Source organism: Danio aesculapii, chromosome 1 (genome assembly GCF_903798145.1).
Source record: "Danio aesculapii chromosome 1, fDanAes4.1, whole genome shotgun sequence".
Lineage (NCBI taxonomy): Eukaryota > Metazoa > Chordata > Actinopteri > Cypriniformes > Danionidae > Danio > Danio aesculapii.
The window spans coordinates 61,638,106-61,656,519 of NC_079435.1; the positions used below are offsets into that span (position 1 = coordinate 61,638,106).

Below are 18,414 nucleotides of genomic sequence, written 5' to 3' on the forward strand. Positions count from 1 at the left end.
TTTTTCAAATTGCATTTGTTCTATCAATGTGCTGTGATAACCTGGAAAGCAAATGTTGTCAGGGCTTCAAGTAAATCGCTTAGTTGCTTTTGTCCCACGTTACTTTCGTTCACGCTCTCCCCTAGTTTTATTTTTGAAATCTGTTTTCATTTTTGATGCACTACACCTTGTTTGTATATTAAATTGTTAAACAAAAACCACCAATATTGTGACAAATTGTGATCAAAATGACACAAATACAGATCCTAATGTCTAAAAAAAATAATTATCTTTGCAAAATGAGTGTTTTCAGCAGTGATGTGTGACCTGTTCTTGATAGGCTGCAATGAGACTCGCATTTCAGAGCCACTCTCTCACACACACACACACACCGAGAGAGAGAGAGAGAGAGAGCTGCTGGATGCGATACTTTGATTCTGCTCACTGAGGTTTCAACTCGCGACACAAGCGGCTGTCCGTCACTTTCACCTGCTGAAAATGATCCTCAAACACACCTGTCTGCTGGGATTGCTGCTCTGCGGCTGTCAAGGTACAGAAATCCACATTTAAACATTCCGGTGGGCGGTCAAACAGCGGGAACAAGTTGAGCATCTCTATCTCTGCGTGTCCTCGGTCGAGATGAGGGAGGAATCGGGTGCTTTTGGGTCTTGTGTTGATGGACAGGGAATAAGAGGACAGATGTGCTGATATTTCAACCCGATGGCAATCAATGCGTGCAGTGCGTAACCAATCGCGTTGTGTGGCTTTACGATCATTTATGATTGACACATGCATGGTGTGTGTGTGTGTGTGAGTCTGGTTTCTGCAGTTTGAGGACATCATTACTAGGCTATTTCTGACTATATAAGATGTTCTGGAATTGATGTAGGTAGTTGTAAATGCTTTGAAATGCATTGAGGAAGCCTAATCAATGGCTTTGTGTTGTTGTTATTATGTCTTCGACTTTTCACATCGCGTTGAATAAGTCACACGCTTCTTATTATTATCGTTTCCTTCATATATTTGATTGATTTATTGGTATTTGTTCAGTTTGATCTGTCTGCGTGCAACTTGATGGATGTATTCATAAGAACGCGCGTTGTAATGTTTTATATCGGTCGTAAAGTACGAAGAACGCGTATTAAATCCTTTAGAGGTGACACTTCATCGCGTGTATTTACAACACAGCTGATTTCTCAAAAGCTGTGTGTTTGTTGGTTTGTGTGGACGCTTGTTTTCGTCAGATTGACAGCGAGTTTTAGCTGCGCGACGCGATTAAACGCACGCGTTATAATGACTGGAGGCGACTGCGTTCATCACGACGCCCACTTTTGTAAAAGTAATTGGTTTACTTCTAGACTTCTCATTGATCATAGAGCTCGTGTTCGTGAATCCAGTGCTTTGGCAGGACGACAGGTGGAGGTAGAGCTCTGTAGTGTGTGTCGTGTAGCAGTGCGAGCGCATAAACATCCCTCTGTTCTCCACCATACACGTCTTAACATGGGCAATTATTGGGCAAAATAGCCTACACATACGTGGGATGTTATTTAAATTTGTATTAGGGTTACTGCATGACGTCATTTTGTTGTTGTTATAGTGGTGTATTGTACACTGAAAAAATAATGGGTTGTCTTAACCCAATGTTGAGTCAAATATGGACAAACCCAACATTGGGTTGTTTTTATTATTATTATTTTTTAAATAAATGTAAACAGTCAGGTTTGTGCATATTTGACCCAACATTGGGTAAACAAAACCCCGCTTTTTAGTTTACACTGAAAATGTTGGGTTTTTCTAATACAATGTTGGGTCAAATATGGACAAACCAAACATTGGCTCTTTTTTTTTCAATTAAATTTATCAAGGTTTCTCCATGTTTGACCCAACATTGGGTTAATATAAAACCCAGCGTTTTACAGTGTCCACTCTAAAAAAGCTGGTTGTCCTAATCCAATATTGGGTCAAATATGGGCAAACCAAACATTGGGTTGTTGTTTTTTTCAGTTAAATTAAAAAAGTTGGGTTTGTCCATATATGATCCGGCATTGGGTTATTACAACCCAGCATTTATACAGTTTACACTCTGAAAATGCTGTGATGTCCTAATCCAGTGTTTGGTCAAATATGGACAAACCCAACGTTGGGTTGATGGTTTTTTTATTATTAAATTCAAACAGTGAGGTTTGTGCATATTTGACCCAACATTGGGGAAATACAACTTTAGTGTACACTCTAAAAATGTTGGGTTCTTATAATCCAATGTTGGGTCAAATATGGGCAAACCCAAGATTCGGTTGTTGTTGTTTTTTCAGTTTAAATTTAAACAGTTGGGTTTATCCATATATGACCCAACATTAGGTTATTACAGCCTTGCATGTATACAGTTTACACTCAAAATGTTGGGTTCTTCTAATTCAATGTTAGGTCAAATATGGGCAAACCAAACATTGGGTTGTTGTTTTTTTCAGTTAAATTAAAAAAGTTGGGTTTGTCCATATATGATCCGGCATTGGGTTATTACAACCCAGCATTTATACAGTTTACACTCTGAAAATGCTGTGATGTCCTAATCCAGTGTTTGGTCAAATATGGACAAACCCAACGTTGGGTTGATGGTTTTTTTATTATTAAATTCAAACAGTCAGGTTTGTGCATATTTGACCCAACATTGGGGAAATACAACTTTAGTGTACACTCTAAAAATGTTGGGTTCTTATAATCCAATGTTGGGTCAAATATGGGCAAACCCAAGATTCGGTTGTTGTTGTTTTTTCAGTTTAAATTTAAACAGTTGGGTTTATCCATATATGACCCAGCATTAGGTTATTACAGCCTTGCATGTATACAGTTTACACTCAAAAAATGTTGGGTTCTTCTAATTCAATGTTAGGTCAAATAAGGACAAACCCAACATTGGGTTGTTTTTTTCAGTCAAATTTAAACCATTGGGTTTGTTCATATTTGACCCAACATTCTTACAGCATTCTTACAGTGTACACTGAAACACTGGCCAAACTGAACATTAGGTTAATTTTTTATTTTTTCAAATTGTATTTGTTTTTAACCCAATGATTGGCTTTGTCAATATTTGACATTTTATATTTTTTCCATTAAAACCTTGCATTTTTAAAGTGTTGGCAGTGTGGGAGATTTCATTCATTCATTCATTTATTCAATTATTCATTATTTATTAACTTGTGTTTGTGAAATTACAATACTCAATGTGGTCAGATTCTGATTTTCATCTTTCATTTTAATAAAGGTTTATGATGGATTTTTTAACATTTAAATGCTGGGTTAGTGTTAATCCAGTGCTGTGCCAAATGTGAACATAAAATATGAAACTCTTGGGTTAAAACATGTAATTAAAATAAACCCAACATTAGATTTGTCCATATTTGATCCAACATTGGATTAATAACTTAAGCGTACAATATGTTCCAATATTACAATACCCGTTTTGCTTGTTAATTTTCAAAGGCATGATCGTGTCCATCACAGTGAATGGTAGATAAAGCAGGATTACCCACCACTGTGAAAAATACCCAGATTTGGCTGGTGGCAAGTATTCATTTCCCACTCTAATTTAGAGGTCTGCTTACCATGGTGTCACAATTGTGCTGACCAATTAAGAAATGCGTTGTGGAGCGGTGTGAATTGCTTGGATTGGCCTTATGGGTTTTAATGGTTGACCAGCTGTCTCAGTGATCATATCCATGTTAAATACTAGCCTGATTTAAGTAGTCAATTAATTCCATTACACACATTGGCTGAGTCTAAAACAGATGTCAGCTGCCTAGACAGCCAGTGGCTCAGTAGACAACATTTATGTGCGTTTTCTGCTTTTACATCTGTCTTTTTTTCTATTTTTTTAACCTTTTTGAGAGGTTTGTTCTGCTCATCATTGTTCCAGATGAAACATGAAGATATTAGGAGTGGATTATTAATGGTATGGGCATCAGGTTTAGGATTGAGTATGAACAGCATTTCTGAATATAATGTTGGTTTACTTTTGATTTTAATGAAATTTAATTAAAGTGTCATCTTAAAAGAAACAAACTTAATCAATTGAGAATGTTGTGACTAGTTTTCAAAGACCCCCTTTGCTTAAATCATTAATTTAGTCTGAGATTTGTGACTTATTTTCATATTTTAACATCAGTCTGAATTAGCAGTTGCTGCAGACTTTTATTTCAGTATGATGACGTATTTCTAATTGGATATGAATATTGAGTAGGGGGGCGGGGTTTATTTTTGAACTTCTCCTATCGTCTTTCACTCACTGTGAACTAACAGTTGGAGGGGGCGTGGCTACGTGTATTTCAGCCAATCAGGGAAAGACTGCTATTCCAGAGCAAAAGCAGATGAGCATATTTTAATTAAAGATTATCAAAATTAATTGTATCTTTTATTCCCAGTGGATTATCTTGCATGGATTAATTGTTCATTTTCAAGACTAACAATATGTGCTAGCAAAAAACATTTTAGATTTTGATTCCATACAGATTTTGGTTACAGACACAGCCAATGAAATCTGAAGGAAGAAATAAAGTTTGCTTCTTCAGAATTGCCAGATCCTCTAAGTATTTAGCAAGTTGATGTCCGTTAGTTATAAAATAGTTAAGAAATATATCAAATTAACCCATTTCTCATGTTGTTAGGCTGAGAAAAAGTTGCTTATCCATGTTGAATGTGTCAAGCTTACAACAGTTCCCGCTTGCTTTTCAGTTTGTGGATGTGTTTGTACATGTGATTTACGAGGACACTCATTTGTATAATGAGATGGTTTTGACCTAGTACTATATTAAGGTGGATTAAGTGCTATGAATTATGAGGACACATGAGTTATTCAGAATGCTTGATCATATTTAACATGGTCTTTTGACATTATAAATTTACTTCGTTTCCTGAGATGTTTGAGTTTTTGGGTAGGGTCATATAATAAGAGTTTTTGACAGTATAAACCTCTGAAGAGTCCTTATACATCACAAAAACCAACCTGTGTGTATAAATAAACACTGAATAAAGCAATTCTAAGGAGAGTCCTTGTGAATCGCATGTGTGTATGTGTGTGTATGTGTATATATATATATATATATATATATATATATATATATATATATATATATATATATATATATATATATATATATATATATATGTGTGTGTGTGTATATGTATGTATATATATGTATGTGTGTGTGTGTGTGTGTGTGTGTGTGTGTGTGCTTGCTTATGTGATTCATGAGGACACGCATTTATATAGTTACATGAATATGACTTATTTCAATGTTGAGGTGGTTTTTGTAGACATGTCTTGTGTCCTCGTAGTTTAAAACCCTTTAAAATAATACATAACAGGGTTTTTCACATTCAAAATTGTCCAAAGGTTTTCTCTGAGGGTTGGTTGAGGACTAGGACAATATAATAAGTTAATTGAATAAATCACTATAAACAACATGTTGGTGAGTGAGCAAATAAATACTGAGTATAGTCAAAGTCCCTTTAAGGCAAGTCATTTCACTTGGCGGCCATCTTTGAAACGCTTCTTGAGCAGTATGCCCGGGCATTCTGTTTGAATGGAGAAACATCACATTCTACAGAACTACTTGCCAAGCTTTCGATTACATTACATATTACGAATAACCAATAAAATTAAAGAACAACTGTCTATTTAGTTTGAAAATCTGCAGAAACTCACATCTGGTCCGATACTCCCCTAAGAAGATTGTCATTCTATAACGATCACTGATTGGCTCCTGTACTAGAAGGCGGGCTTTATTTCCCATATAGTGATCGCTGATTTACTCCTTTACTAAAAGGCGGGGCTTTATTAGCCATGTTGACAGTTACACATTTCCCTATTCAGAAGTATAGGAGTGACATGTCTTGTGTATTCAATAGTCTTTGGTATAGTACAGGGTGTCCGCAGGGTCCTAAAATGACTTGCATTTTCAAAGCAAAATTTTGGGCCTTAAAAAGCATTCAGTTCACTATAATATTGTCTTGTAGGTCTTAAATCATTTTAAACAGGTCTAAATTTGTCTATGACTATGTAAAGCTACCCAATAGGGCCAATCATCAACAATCCATCTCAATAAAATTTTACCAATATGCTTTAATTATCTTCCTACCAATAACATTTGTTTAAAGATTCTCCATTTATTTATAGACCATATGTTTAATGTCATTCATGCATTTAGTTCATTATAGTTTTGAAAGCTTGTCAATTTTGTTTTAAAGAAACATATTGAATGTATACAGCATGAATACAGCTAGGGTTTACTTGTTTTGGTAAATTATTTAAAAATATGTGGCTAAGAAATAGGGCTGGATTATATTGCAGAAACATTATCACAATATGTTTCATATCATTCGATATTGATAATTCTTGAATATTTTTAACAATGCGTTTAAGGATATTAGGATTTCTTATTTAATTACCCACTTTATATTAATTTACCAACATTACTAAGGCGAAAAGTTTAAATAGTCAAAAACAAAAATATTTGAAGGAAATATCTGATCTCTTCATGATAAAATAAACTGTTTTATTAGGAGTAAAAGAGACTCTGTGACATTTTATTTATCAAGTTTAAAAGTGTGTGCAATGGTAAAGTGTGAACGCTGAGCAATCAAAGCAAACTTTAAGGTGTGAATAATAATGAGACCGTAAACCTCAAACTCTGTCAACAACACAAATTATGATAACCAAATCTGAGCTTTCAAGTAAAGGAACTGACCATCATTATTCAAATACTGCAACATTATAAATAGTGAAGTTGAATGACTACATTACCCCATGCTAAAAACTCGTTCAGATGGGGAGCTAGTGGCTGGGATGCACAAGAAAAGAAACCAAAAAGCCATTCTGGCGACATCCTTACATCCTTTTTTATTTACAATCTCCTCACTGCTGCTATACGGCACTCATTTCCACATGTGTTCTTATTCTGACCTGTAGTGACGGGTGCATGCGAGTGGGATCCTATTTACAGTGGTCTTTGCGCTCGCACTATGAATCTTTATAGAATCTTTTTTTATATCGATATTGACAATGGTGTTCGGTCAGTAAATATCGATATCAATTGTATCGCCCAGCCCTACTAAGGAATAAAGCTGCGGTCACACTTGACTTTTCCTCCCATAGACTTCCATTCATACCCACGCGAATGCGTCAAACCGGAAACGCAGGGTTATGCGTTAAGTTTCGCAGTTCGCTGCGGTGCAAAGTTCAAGCTTGGTAAACTCAGACCTGCGAAATCGCATCTCTTGACTGCGTGAGACCAATCGAGGATCAAAACTGGATCCTCTCTGGACAGAAATTTAAAACATGGAGCAATCGCTCGCTTTATTAATGTCTAATCATCTTGTTTAATCCCGTCCCTTTTTGCAGCGCCGCACGACAGAATTTCGCACACACAAAGCCCGGTGTGACCGTAGCTTAACTCATTTGATGTTTAATTTGACCGCTGGTGCAATAGAAAATAATCCTTAGCGTTTAGTCCTTTATAAGTATGAAATTTAATTCATAATGTTTTAAAGCTTAAATTAAAGTCTTAAATTTGACCCTGATAGAAATCTGCAACCATTTTCTAATGAATTATACTTTTAAGACGGACTTAAAACACATACAAAACACTTCATGCACAGATTGTCCTCCTTGTCCAGAATTTGAGCTCTCCTCTGTTTTCAGTGTGAGTTTTAAGTTCTCGAGTGGAATCGATATATAAGAGCTGTTATGGATGCTGAGTTCAGAAACTGAGCTTGAAGTTGTGTTATAAATGCTCGTATTCATGCAGCCAGGTTGAACGTTACACAAGCTGCTGAAATGGTCAATCGCTGCATTTTGTCCTTTTGTGATACGGAAAACTGTTTGCTTGAGGGCTTTCTTTCTCGAGAGGCCTTCTTTGTGATTCCTTACACAGCATCGGCGGTGTAAAAACATTCAGTCTTGATTCCGTCTCAGTGTTTCTGAGGTCTGGGCTCTCGGCGCAGTGAATTATGCGCTCTGCGGCGCGGTGCTGCTGCTATCGTGTGCTATGTTAAGTGCCATAATTAAGAGATTTCTGCGAGTTGCGGAGAGGAATCTCAGTGCTGGGAGTATTAAAAGATTTATGTGGCATGCTGTGCAGAGAGTGTACGTCTGAAGTGCATCTCCACTGAGATACGTGCACGACCTGCTCGCTGGGGACGGGGAAAAAAACTTGAGTAATGGTCATGCTTGTACAAACACGTACGCATACAGATGCATGCGTGCTCTCAATATGTAAACAGACTAGAGTAACCTTTATTTACTTCCGCGCCGGGGGAAATGGCCATGCTGCAGGATCAGAACAGTTCAAAGGAATGAGAAATTTACTGTAAAAATAGCATCTGCGGCGCCTTTGCATAATAAAGCAGATTTGCAAGCTTGCTGCCACAATGCTAGGGTGTTGCTAAGTATTAGCTATAAGGTCTTGGTGCTTTTTGATGGTGCTATAGTTTCTTTAACTGTTTCAGTGACTTCTCTGGGTTGGTTTGGAGGTAAATAGAAATCATTCATTCATTTTCCTTCAGCTTAGTCTCCATTTCAGAGGTTGCCACAGCGGAATGAACTGCCAACTATTGCAGCATATGTTTTACACATTGGATGCTGTTCAGCTGCAACTCAGTACTGAGAAACACCCACACACACTCACATTCACTCACACACTCATACAGTAGAGCCAATTTAGTTGATCAATTCCCCTATAGCGCATGTGTTTGGACTGTGGGGGAAACCGGAGCACTCAGAGGAAACCCACACCAACACGGGGAGAACATGCAAACTCCACACAGAAACGCCAACTGATCCAGTTTTGACTCAAACCAGTGACCTTCTTGCTGTGAGTGCTAACCACTGAGCCACTGTGCTCACGTACAATATAAATTTAGCATTGAATAGTATTTTCATCACGTTAAAATAAATACATGAATAAAAAGGTAATTGCAGCTTTCATGTAAAAATGAGACTTAATTATAGAAATGTAAAGTCAGAATTATGTTTCCCTCATCAAAAAACACAATTGTAAGAAACTCTTAATTGCAAAAATGCAATATAAGTTTTATAAAAGTCACAATTCAGTTTTTATCCAATCATTTTTATTTTATTTATTTTTATTTTATATTTTGCCTATTCATGCCAAAGTAGCAAGACTTAAAAACAACAACAAAAATAGATTTTTGAGAAAAATTTTTTATTTATTAGTTTTTTTTAATGAAAATATAGAAATATATAGAATAAATAAAAATAAAGAAATGTAGTATTGAATAGTATTTTCAGCACATATTAAAAGTAAACATGTACATAAAAAGGTGACTGTAGCTTACATGTAAAAAAAAATTAAATGTGTGTGTGTGTATATATATATATATATATATATTCTCTTATGAAAAAGACAAGAGAAACTCTTGATTGCAAAAAAGTCACAATTAGGTTTTTATATAATTATTTTTATTTGATTTATTTTTGTTTTATTTATTACATTTTTGCCTATACATGGTAAAAATTGCAAGAAAATAATATAATTTGTATGTATTTATTAGTTTTTTTATATAGAATAAATAAGTATAATATAAATATAGAAATGTAGCACTGAATATTTTTTCATTCATTTTCTTTTCGGCTTAGTCTCTTTATTAATCTGGGGTCGCCACAGCGGAATGAACCGCCAACTTATCCAGAATATATTTTACACAGCAGATGCCCTTCCAGCTGCCACCCATCACTGGGGAACATCCATACTCATTCACACACATACACTACGGACAATTTTTAGCATACCCAATTCACCTGTACCACATGTCTTTGGACTTGTGGGGGAAACAGGAACATCATAGATTTTCTTTTAAGAATAAAGACAATTGTGAGAAACTCCATTTGTGAGAAAAAACATTTAGTTTCACTTAAGTCACAATTATGTTTTTTATAACCAAAATTGTATGTATTTATTTTTGTATGTTTTGCCTTTTCATGACAAAATTGCAAGACTTAAAAACAACAAAAATAGATTTGAGAAATAATTGTATTTATTTGTTTTTTAAATAAAACTATAGAAATGTATAGAGTAAATATAGAAATGTAGCATTAAATATATTTTCATCACATATTAAAAATACTTGCATAAAAAGGAAATTGTAGCTTTCGTGTAAAAGAGACTTAAATATATAAATACAAAGTCAGAATTATGTTGTTTCCTATGAATAAAGACAATTTTGAGAAGTTAGTTTGTGAGAAATATTTAGTTTCACATTTATTTTATTTATTGCATTTTTTTATTTTGATTTAGTTTGAGATTTATTTATTTGTTATTATTTTATTTCCATTTTTATTTTATATTCCATGACTGGGAAAGTAAAACAAAATGGGACTAAAATGAATACAATATGTGAGGGTTTTGTGTAGTCTAATCCCAGATTGTTGATTAAAAAAGTGAGAATTGTAAGATGTACACCAAGAATTCAACAGAAATAAACACTCAGTTGTGAGGAAACAAGCAAGAATTGAGAATTATATTATAAATGATTAATTCATCATGTATCTGTGTGATTAAATCAAGCTTTATGGTGACCACCACCTAATAAAGATAAACAAGTGCACACAGCCTGTACATACTGTAGTTTATTCAGTCATTTTATACAAAAAATCTCATTTGGCTTGCATGCTGTAAAATTCAAAGCACTGTTTGATTAATGAGCAGGAAGACTTAAAGATATAAACCCACATATAAAAAAACAACAAATCTATATCAAGCTCCTCCCTCCCAGGGGAAATATAGAGGAGGAAAATCATTTTAAAAGTGCGGTCGTATTCAACAGACCCCAGAGCTGAATAAAGTGGTTATTTCAATGATGTAGATGCTGCATTCATATAATAATAATACGCTTTAATTCCCACAGGCCACAGATTCAGGGCAGATTTACATAGATGTCCCTATAAAATATTCAGGTAGCTTGAGAACAGTTCACATGTTAAACAAGCAACTTTTATCTAAAGCAAGTTCCAGTCAAATGAAAATCCTGTCATTTATTCACCTGAATGACAGCCCTCTTAAACTCTAAAGTAAAAAACAAAACATTAAAATGAAAGTCTACACTACCTGACAAAAGTCTTGTCACCTATTTAAGTTTTAGTGTCTTATATGAAAGGTAAAGGCCTCTAGATTACTCTTATTTGACCACAATAAAATATGATCCTGCCTTGATTATGACTGATTTGATTAGGACAGTAAGGTCTGACTCTGCTTAGACAGAAGTCTGCTCACTGACCCTTCAATAATGTCCAGTATAGAATATGTGCTCATGCTGCAGTGGAAACAGAATGAATATTGTGTCTGACTCCATCATGAGCTTGGAGGACTGCATCCATACATCTCTGACATGACTCAAATCACTGATTAATAAAGTCATCTGGAATGGTGAAGAAAGCCTTCTTGCAGGACTCCCAGAGTTCATCAAGATTCTGTAGATTCATCTTCAACACCTCATCCTTCATCTTACCCCAGACATGCTTAATAATGTTCATTACCGGTGACTGGGCTGGCCAATCCTGCAGCACCTTGACCTGCTTTGATGTGGAGGCTGAAGTATGAGAAGGAGCGCTATCCTGCTGGAGAATTCACCCTCTCCTGTGGTTTGTAATGTAATGGGCAGCACAAATGTCTTGATACCTCAGGCTGTTGATGTTGCAGATCTCTCACACGCCCCCATACTGAATGTAACCCCAAACCATGATTTTTTCCTTGACCAAACTTGACTGATTTCTGTGAGAATCTTGGTCCATGCTGGTTCCAGTAGGTCTTCTGCAGTATGTGTGATGATTGGGATGCAGATCAACAGATGATTCAGCAGAAAAATCCACCTTCTGACACTTTTCCAAATGATCAACTGGAAGTTGAGTTATTATTTGTTACTCTTACAACTGGGATCCACCACAAGACTTTTGTCAGGTAGTTATACATGTAGAAATAATGTAAAACAAAATATTTACAAACATTCATTACAAAGCTATATTTTGACGCATTTTACACACATATTATTAACATTTTTGTTTTTTAATTTATCACTCTACAGCTAATCTTTCATATTTAATGATGGATATTTAACTCAAACAATCTCACAGAGTTCTCATTTGAGAATCTGACCAAAAAAGTTATAGTATGTGCAGTCATGGATTTAGCTAATTGTTTATTTATTTATATTTGTATTTATGTTAAAACAGCTCAAGGTCGCTGGCAAGAAGGTTGCTTGTTCGAGTCCCGGCTGGGTCAGTTTGCATTTCTGTGTGGAGTTTGCATGTTCTCTCTGTGTTGGCGTGGGTTTCCTCCGGGTGCTCCGGTTTCCCCCACAGTCCAAACACATGCGCTACAGGGGAATTGGGTAAACAATTGGCCGTATTTATGAGTCTGTGTGAGAGTGTATATCCGTTAGGTAAAACATATGCTGGAATAGTTGGCGGTTCATTCCGCTGTGGCGACCTCTGATAAATGGAAAATGAATATTCTACAGTTTTGGCTGACAGCAAAATGTCACTATATTATAACAATATAAACATATTTATATTTAGTAACCTTTCCTGTTTTAGTATTGGTAATGTGCAAGTGAATTATAATCTTATTAATACAATCGCAATGTTTTGTAATGTAAAAAATAATAATAATACTCATAATAAAAAATATACTCAGATTATACTCATATTTTATTTTTTATTTTTTTTAAGCTTCTTTAAATAATTAAACAAATAGCCAAGTGAGTGTAGTGAAACAACAGGGGCATAACTTTTTCATTTATTAATTTATCAGGGGTCACCACAGCGGAATGAACCGCCAACTGTTTTGGCATATGCTTTACGCAGCAGATGCCTTTCCAGCCGCAACCCAGTACTGGAAAACACCCATACTCTCATTTTCACACACACACACACACACACACACACACACACACACACACACACACACACACACACACACACTCTAGCCGATTTAGTTTATGAATGCCCCTGTGTTAGGACTGTGGGGCAAACCGGAGCACCCGGAGGAAACCCACGCCAACATGGGGAGAACATGCAAACTCCACACAGAAATGCCAACTGACCCAGCCGGGACTCGAACCAGCGACCTTCTTGCTGTGAGGTGTCAGTGCTAACCACTGAGCCGCCGTGCTGCTGGGCCTTAACTTGCATATTGAATCGAAGTTGCTATTGTAGCGCCACTAATTTATATTGACTTCATGGTAGATTCCAGAACTTGAGCATGCAAACCTTTGATTCTTCAATTGTGTGTGTGTGTGTGTGTGTGTGTGTGTGTGTGTAAAAGCAGACTTGTAATTTCCACTGTGGTGTTTCCTAAATGAGGCAGGGGTTTGCTGTGAATGAATGCTGGCTGTCTGTTCTTGCTCATGTGCAGCATCAGCGTGACTCATCAAGGCTTGGGTTGCCATATCCTCCTCCTCCTCCTCTGCTGCTTAATGCGGATGGCAGGAGTCAGAAGAAACAATATCTGTAGCCGAGTATACGAGACGAGACGCACAGACAGCTGTGAGTGGGCGAGCGGGCCAGTTTTCAGAAACACACACACTGTCTGTCTCATTGGAGACTTCCTCACATCTCGGTCACTCCCCACAGGACAGAACAATCACTAATGAGATCTCCTTAAAATCTGCTCGTCTTCTCCTAGACAGCTGCTCCGTTATTTGCACGGGGAGCCTCGACTTCTGCTTTTCTCTGGAGAAAGACTCTGAAGAGATCTCAGTGTGTCGGACTGCTCAGATTTTTACCAAGATACCAAAGTCTGCAATCAACAGTCAAACTCATAGAAGATCAGTCCGAGATTCAAGGCATGAATAAATCGTGCTTGCTGGGAAAGGCTGATCATCTATGACCCCGTTTGATTCTTCATGCAATAATGATATTTCTATAAATCAGAATTAATATCAGAGTTTGGAAAGCTTCTTCACAACAATCAAATAAATAGCCACATGGCCATATATGAGACCTGTTGAGAGCATGCCATGTTTCCTTAAAATTCCAAGAAAAATATAATAACAAAACTATAAAAAAAATATGTATAATATAAAATACTATAATATACTATACTATACTATACTATACTAAAATATACTATAATATATCATACTATACTATAATATACTATAACATACCATACTATACTATACTAAAGTATACTATACTATACTATACTATACTATACTATAACATACTATATACTATGATATGATATACTATACCATACTATACCATACTATGCTATATTATACTATACTATAAGACACTATACTATAAGACACTATGCTATACTACACTATACTATAATACAATATACTGTAATATACAATAATATAATATATTATACTATGCTATACTATACTACACTATATTATAATATAATATACTAAAATATGATATACTATACTATACTATACTATAAGAAACTATACTACACTATATTTTAATATACTATAATATAATATACGATACTACACTATACTATACCATAATATACTATACTATAATATACTATACTATAATATACTATACTGTAATATACTATAATGTAATATACTATACTATAATATACTATGCTATACTGTAATATACTATACTATAATATAATATGCTATACTATAATATACTATACTATAATATAATATACTATACTATAATATACTATACTGTAATATACTATACTGTAATATACTATGCTATACTATAATATACTATACTATAATATAAAATACTATACTATAATATACTATACTGGAATATACTATAATGTAATATACTATACTATAATATACTACAATATACTATAATATACTATACTGTAATATACTATACTATAATATACTATACTATGCTATACTACAACATACTATACTATACTATAATATAACATAATATACTATACTGTAATACAGTGTTTCCCAACCCTGTTCCTGGAGGCACACCAACAGTACATATTTTGGATGTCTACCTTTCTGACCCATTAACTTCAGGTGTTGGAGTCTCTTCTGATGTTATGATAAGCTGATTCAGGTGTGTTTGATTAGGGAGAGGTTGAAAATGTGTACTGTTGGTGTGCCTCCAGGAACAGGGTTGGGAAACACTGCTGTAATATACTATAATATAATATAGTATACTATAAGATACTTTACTATAATATACTATAACATAATATAACAAACTATAAAATACTATAATATAGTATAACCTAATATACTATAATATAATATAGTATAATATAATATAATATACTATGCTATACTACAATATACTATAATATAATATACTATATAATATACTATACTATACTATACTATAATATACTATAATATAATATACTATATAATATACTATACTATACTATAATATACTATATAATATACTATACTATACTGTAATATACTATACTGTAATATACTATAATATAACAAACTATAAAATACTATAATATAATATAGTATAACATAATATACCATAATATACTATACTGTAATATACTATGATATAATATAATATAGTATACTATAAGATACTATACTAAAATATACTATAATATACTATAATATAATATAACAAACTATAAAATACTATAATATAGTATAACATAAAATAACCTAATATAATATAGTATAATATAATATACTATACTATAATATACGATAATATAATATAAAAATATTGAATATTGAAAAATATTTTTCCTCCCAGTATGATAGCCCTAATATGATATGAAGATTTCTGTTTGTTTTGTGAGCGGCACGGAAATCGAAAGCTGTTCTCAGAAAGTATGTGTTATTATTTAATATAATCGCAACGTTTTCCTATCATATATCCGCACAGTTGCTGACATCGCGATTGCAATAGTGATACGATTAATCATGCAGCACTATAGTTGGACATGTTTATCCTTGTGTTTTTTTACCATACAGCTTTTCTAGTGCTAAAAATTCCACACACACAAGCGAATACAGGAGGCCAGGCTTTGTAGAAACTCTAAAAGTTTGTTCTTTTGTTATTTACTGAAAGTGCTTATCATCATGCAAAGCTATTAATTCAAAATGACCCAAGAGTTTTTTTGTTTGGTTTATCTTAAATTGCCTATTTATCTGAAAGTGTTTCATTAGTCAAAAGAAGGATCTTCATTCTGTTGCATTGTAGAGATAAATGGTGCGACTCAATAATAACAACAATAACTGCGGTAGGTCGACAGTAATGAGGCCTTTGTAGAATAATCATTGATTACCACTGAAATTAATCATGCTGCTAGAGCTCTATAGGTGGCCACATGAGAACAGATTATAATAGAAACGCCGGATGAATGCCACGCACAGCATTAAATACCCCATTTGCTTAAAACCGAAAACGCAGGTGGACACGAGCTGGAGATAAACACCTTTACCTGTACAGTTTTCTCTAATTTGGACGGCAAAATCTACTATAGTCGTCATGTGTTAATATGAAGTCAAAGCTTCGTTAATGTTGCCTAATGAGAGCTTTGATTATTGAGTGATGAAAGTCAGCCTGTGAGGAGTCATTGAAAGCCTGAAATTTGATCTGTTGTTTAATGATTGCATATCGGCTTCTGACTTCTAAAGTGCTTTTAAAGTTGTGGTGCAGTGTTATTTCTGTTTATTACTTCATCACTTCCTGAAGCTGCAGGTTTGGCTTGTTTAATTATTATTTGGTCTTGTGGATATTTCTTGTCTTTGTGCTTGGTCTAGTTTTGTTTGATATGGCTGAGTTTGACTTCTGGTTTTGGCTCACTCATTGCTTTATAGTGTGCCATTATATTAATCCTTATGTGCTGTTGGGGATGTTTTCATCCACTCTGAGGTGATTTTGAGTCTTAATTTGGCCATGACTTTTGCTGTGTTTCAGCTAGTGGAAGGATTTTTGGTGACGGATATTATTTTGACCCATATTTCTCACCGTTTTCTCACCGATTTCTCACCGATTTTTCACTCTGGGCGAATGTACTACCCTTTTGTTATGTTCGGGATAAAACAGGCACTGAATTAAACTGCTGTAAAAATGCATCAGATAAATATTTTTTCAATTTGTTTTTGCATAAATCTGTTAATCAACCTCCGCTATGATCAAAACTACTAAATTGTTTAGGAAATTACAGAATTTTAACTCTTTAATTGCCAAATTCATAAATGATGTCACTGATTTGGTGAAAAAAACACACACAATGACGTATTTTCAATATAAAAGTAATTAGTAACCACATTTTTTTAATCGCAAATTCATGCAAGCATATAATCGTCCAATTTTTGATTGTTGGTGGGTTTCCCTGTTGGGAAGAGATCAAATGTGTCATTTTTACTGTTGATTATCAGTTGGCACCATTAACCCTTTAGATAGGCCTGTGCAAAAAAGCACAGTTTCTGGATTTTATATGGAGTCTAACATCAAATTAAAGTGTGTGTATGTGTGTCTGTGAGAGTGGGAGAGTGACCTTTGCACACCTACCTTCATGTGTCTGAGAAAATCAAAATATGCATCTCCGCTCTCAGAACTACATGGAGTAAACAAAAACAAAGACTGTGTATTTATGCACCATTAAATGTGCTTATAATGGAAGTCAATGGGGCGAAAATAGCCACCAACATTAAATTAGGGAGAAAAAATGAAAATCTAACAATGCATCAAAACCAGTGTTGTTAGTAAAAAAATAATAAATCCAGTTCACAATTACTTTTTATATTGAAAATACGTCATTTTGTGTGCTTTTTCACCAAATCAGTGACATTATTTATGAATATGGCAATTTAAAGAGTTAAATCCTGTCATTTTATAAACAATTTAGTAGCTTTGATCAGGACTGAGGTTGATTAGCAGATTTATGCAGAAAAAATATGAACCTTTTCAGCGGTTGTTTTCAATTCAGTGGATGTTTTCATCATGAATATAACAAAAGGGAGTCAATTTGAACAGTACACATGTGTTAAACCAACTGTATTAGGTTTATTAAGCATCATTCAAAAAACTAAAAACAAAACTTAATACAACTTACTGTATTACAGCAGAAATGTTTTGTTGTCAAACTTTGAGTATGTTTACATGAACTTTTTTATTGAATTCAGTTTAATTGCAAAATCTCAAAAATACAGTTTGCTTGCATTATATCATCAAAGACTTAAAAGACTATAAAATATTCTAATACACACATGTTTGAAGCAGATTGTGAAAGTAGTTGAATTCAAAGGTTTGCATTGCATTTTTATTTTTACATAACATCTCTTAAAATGGAGAACTTTACTTTGGGTTGGATGATGTGTTTGTATGAAGGCTTTTCAGTGTAAATGAGCCAACATGACAAAACTGTATACAGTTGAAGTCAGAATTATTAGCCCCCCATTGATTTATTTATTTTTTTCTTTTTTAAATAT

At 34.3% G+C, this 18,414-nt stretch overlaps 1 protein-coding gene across 3 annotated transcripts in view; it reads left to right on the forward strand.

Moving 5' to 3' along the window:
• Positions 1–419: 419 nt before the first annotated feature.
• Positions 420–18,414, forward strand: part of zgc:152904 (uncharacterized protein LOC767777 homolog) — a 452,586-nt gene continuing 434,591 nt past the window's right edge. For all 3 annotated transcript variants that reach the window (XM_056463791.1, XM_056463776.1, XM_056463783.1), the window contains exon 1: positions 420–529. In XM_056463791.1, the coding sequence (XP_056319766.1) occupies positions 478–529 (52 nt within the window). In that variant the 5' untranslated portion in view covers positions 420–477. The remainder of the gene's footprint in view (positions 530–18,414) is intronic.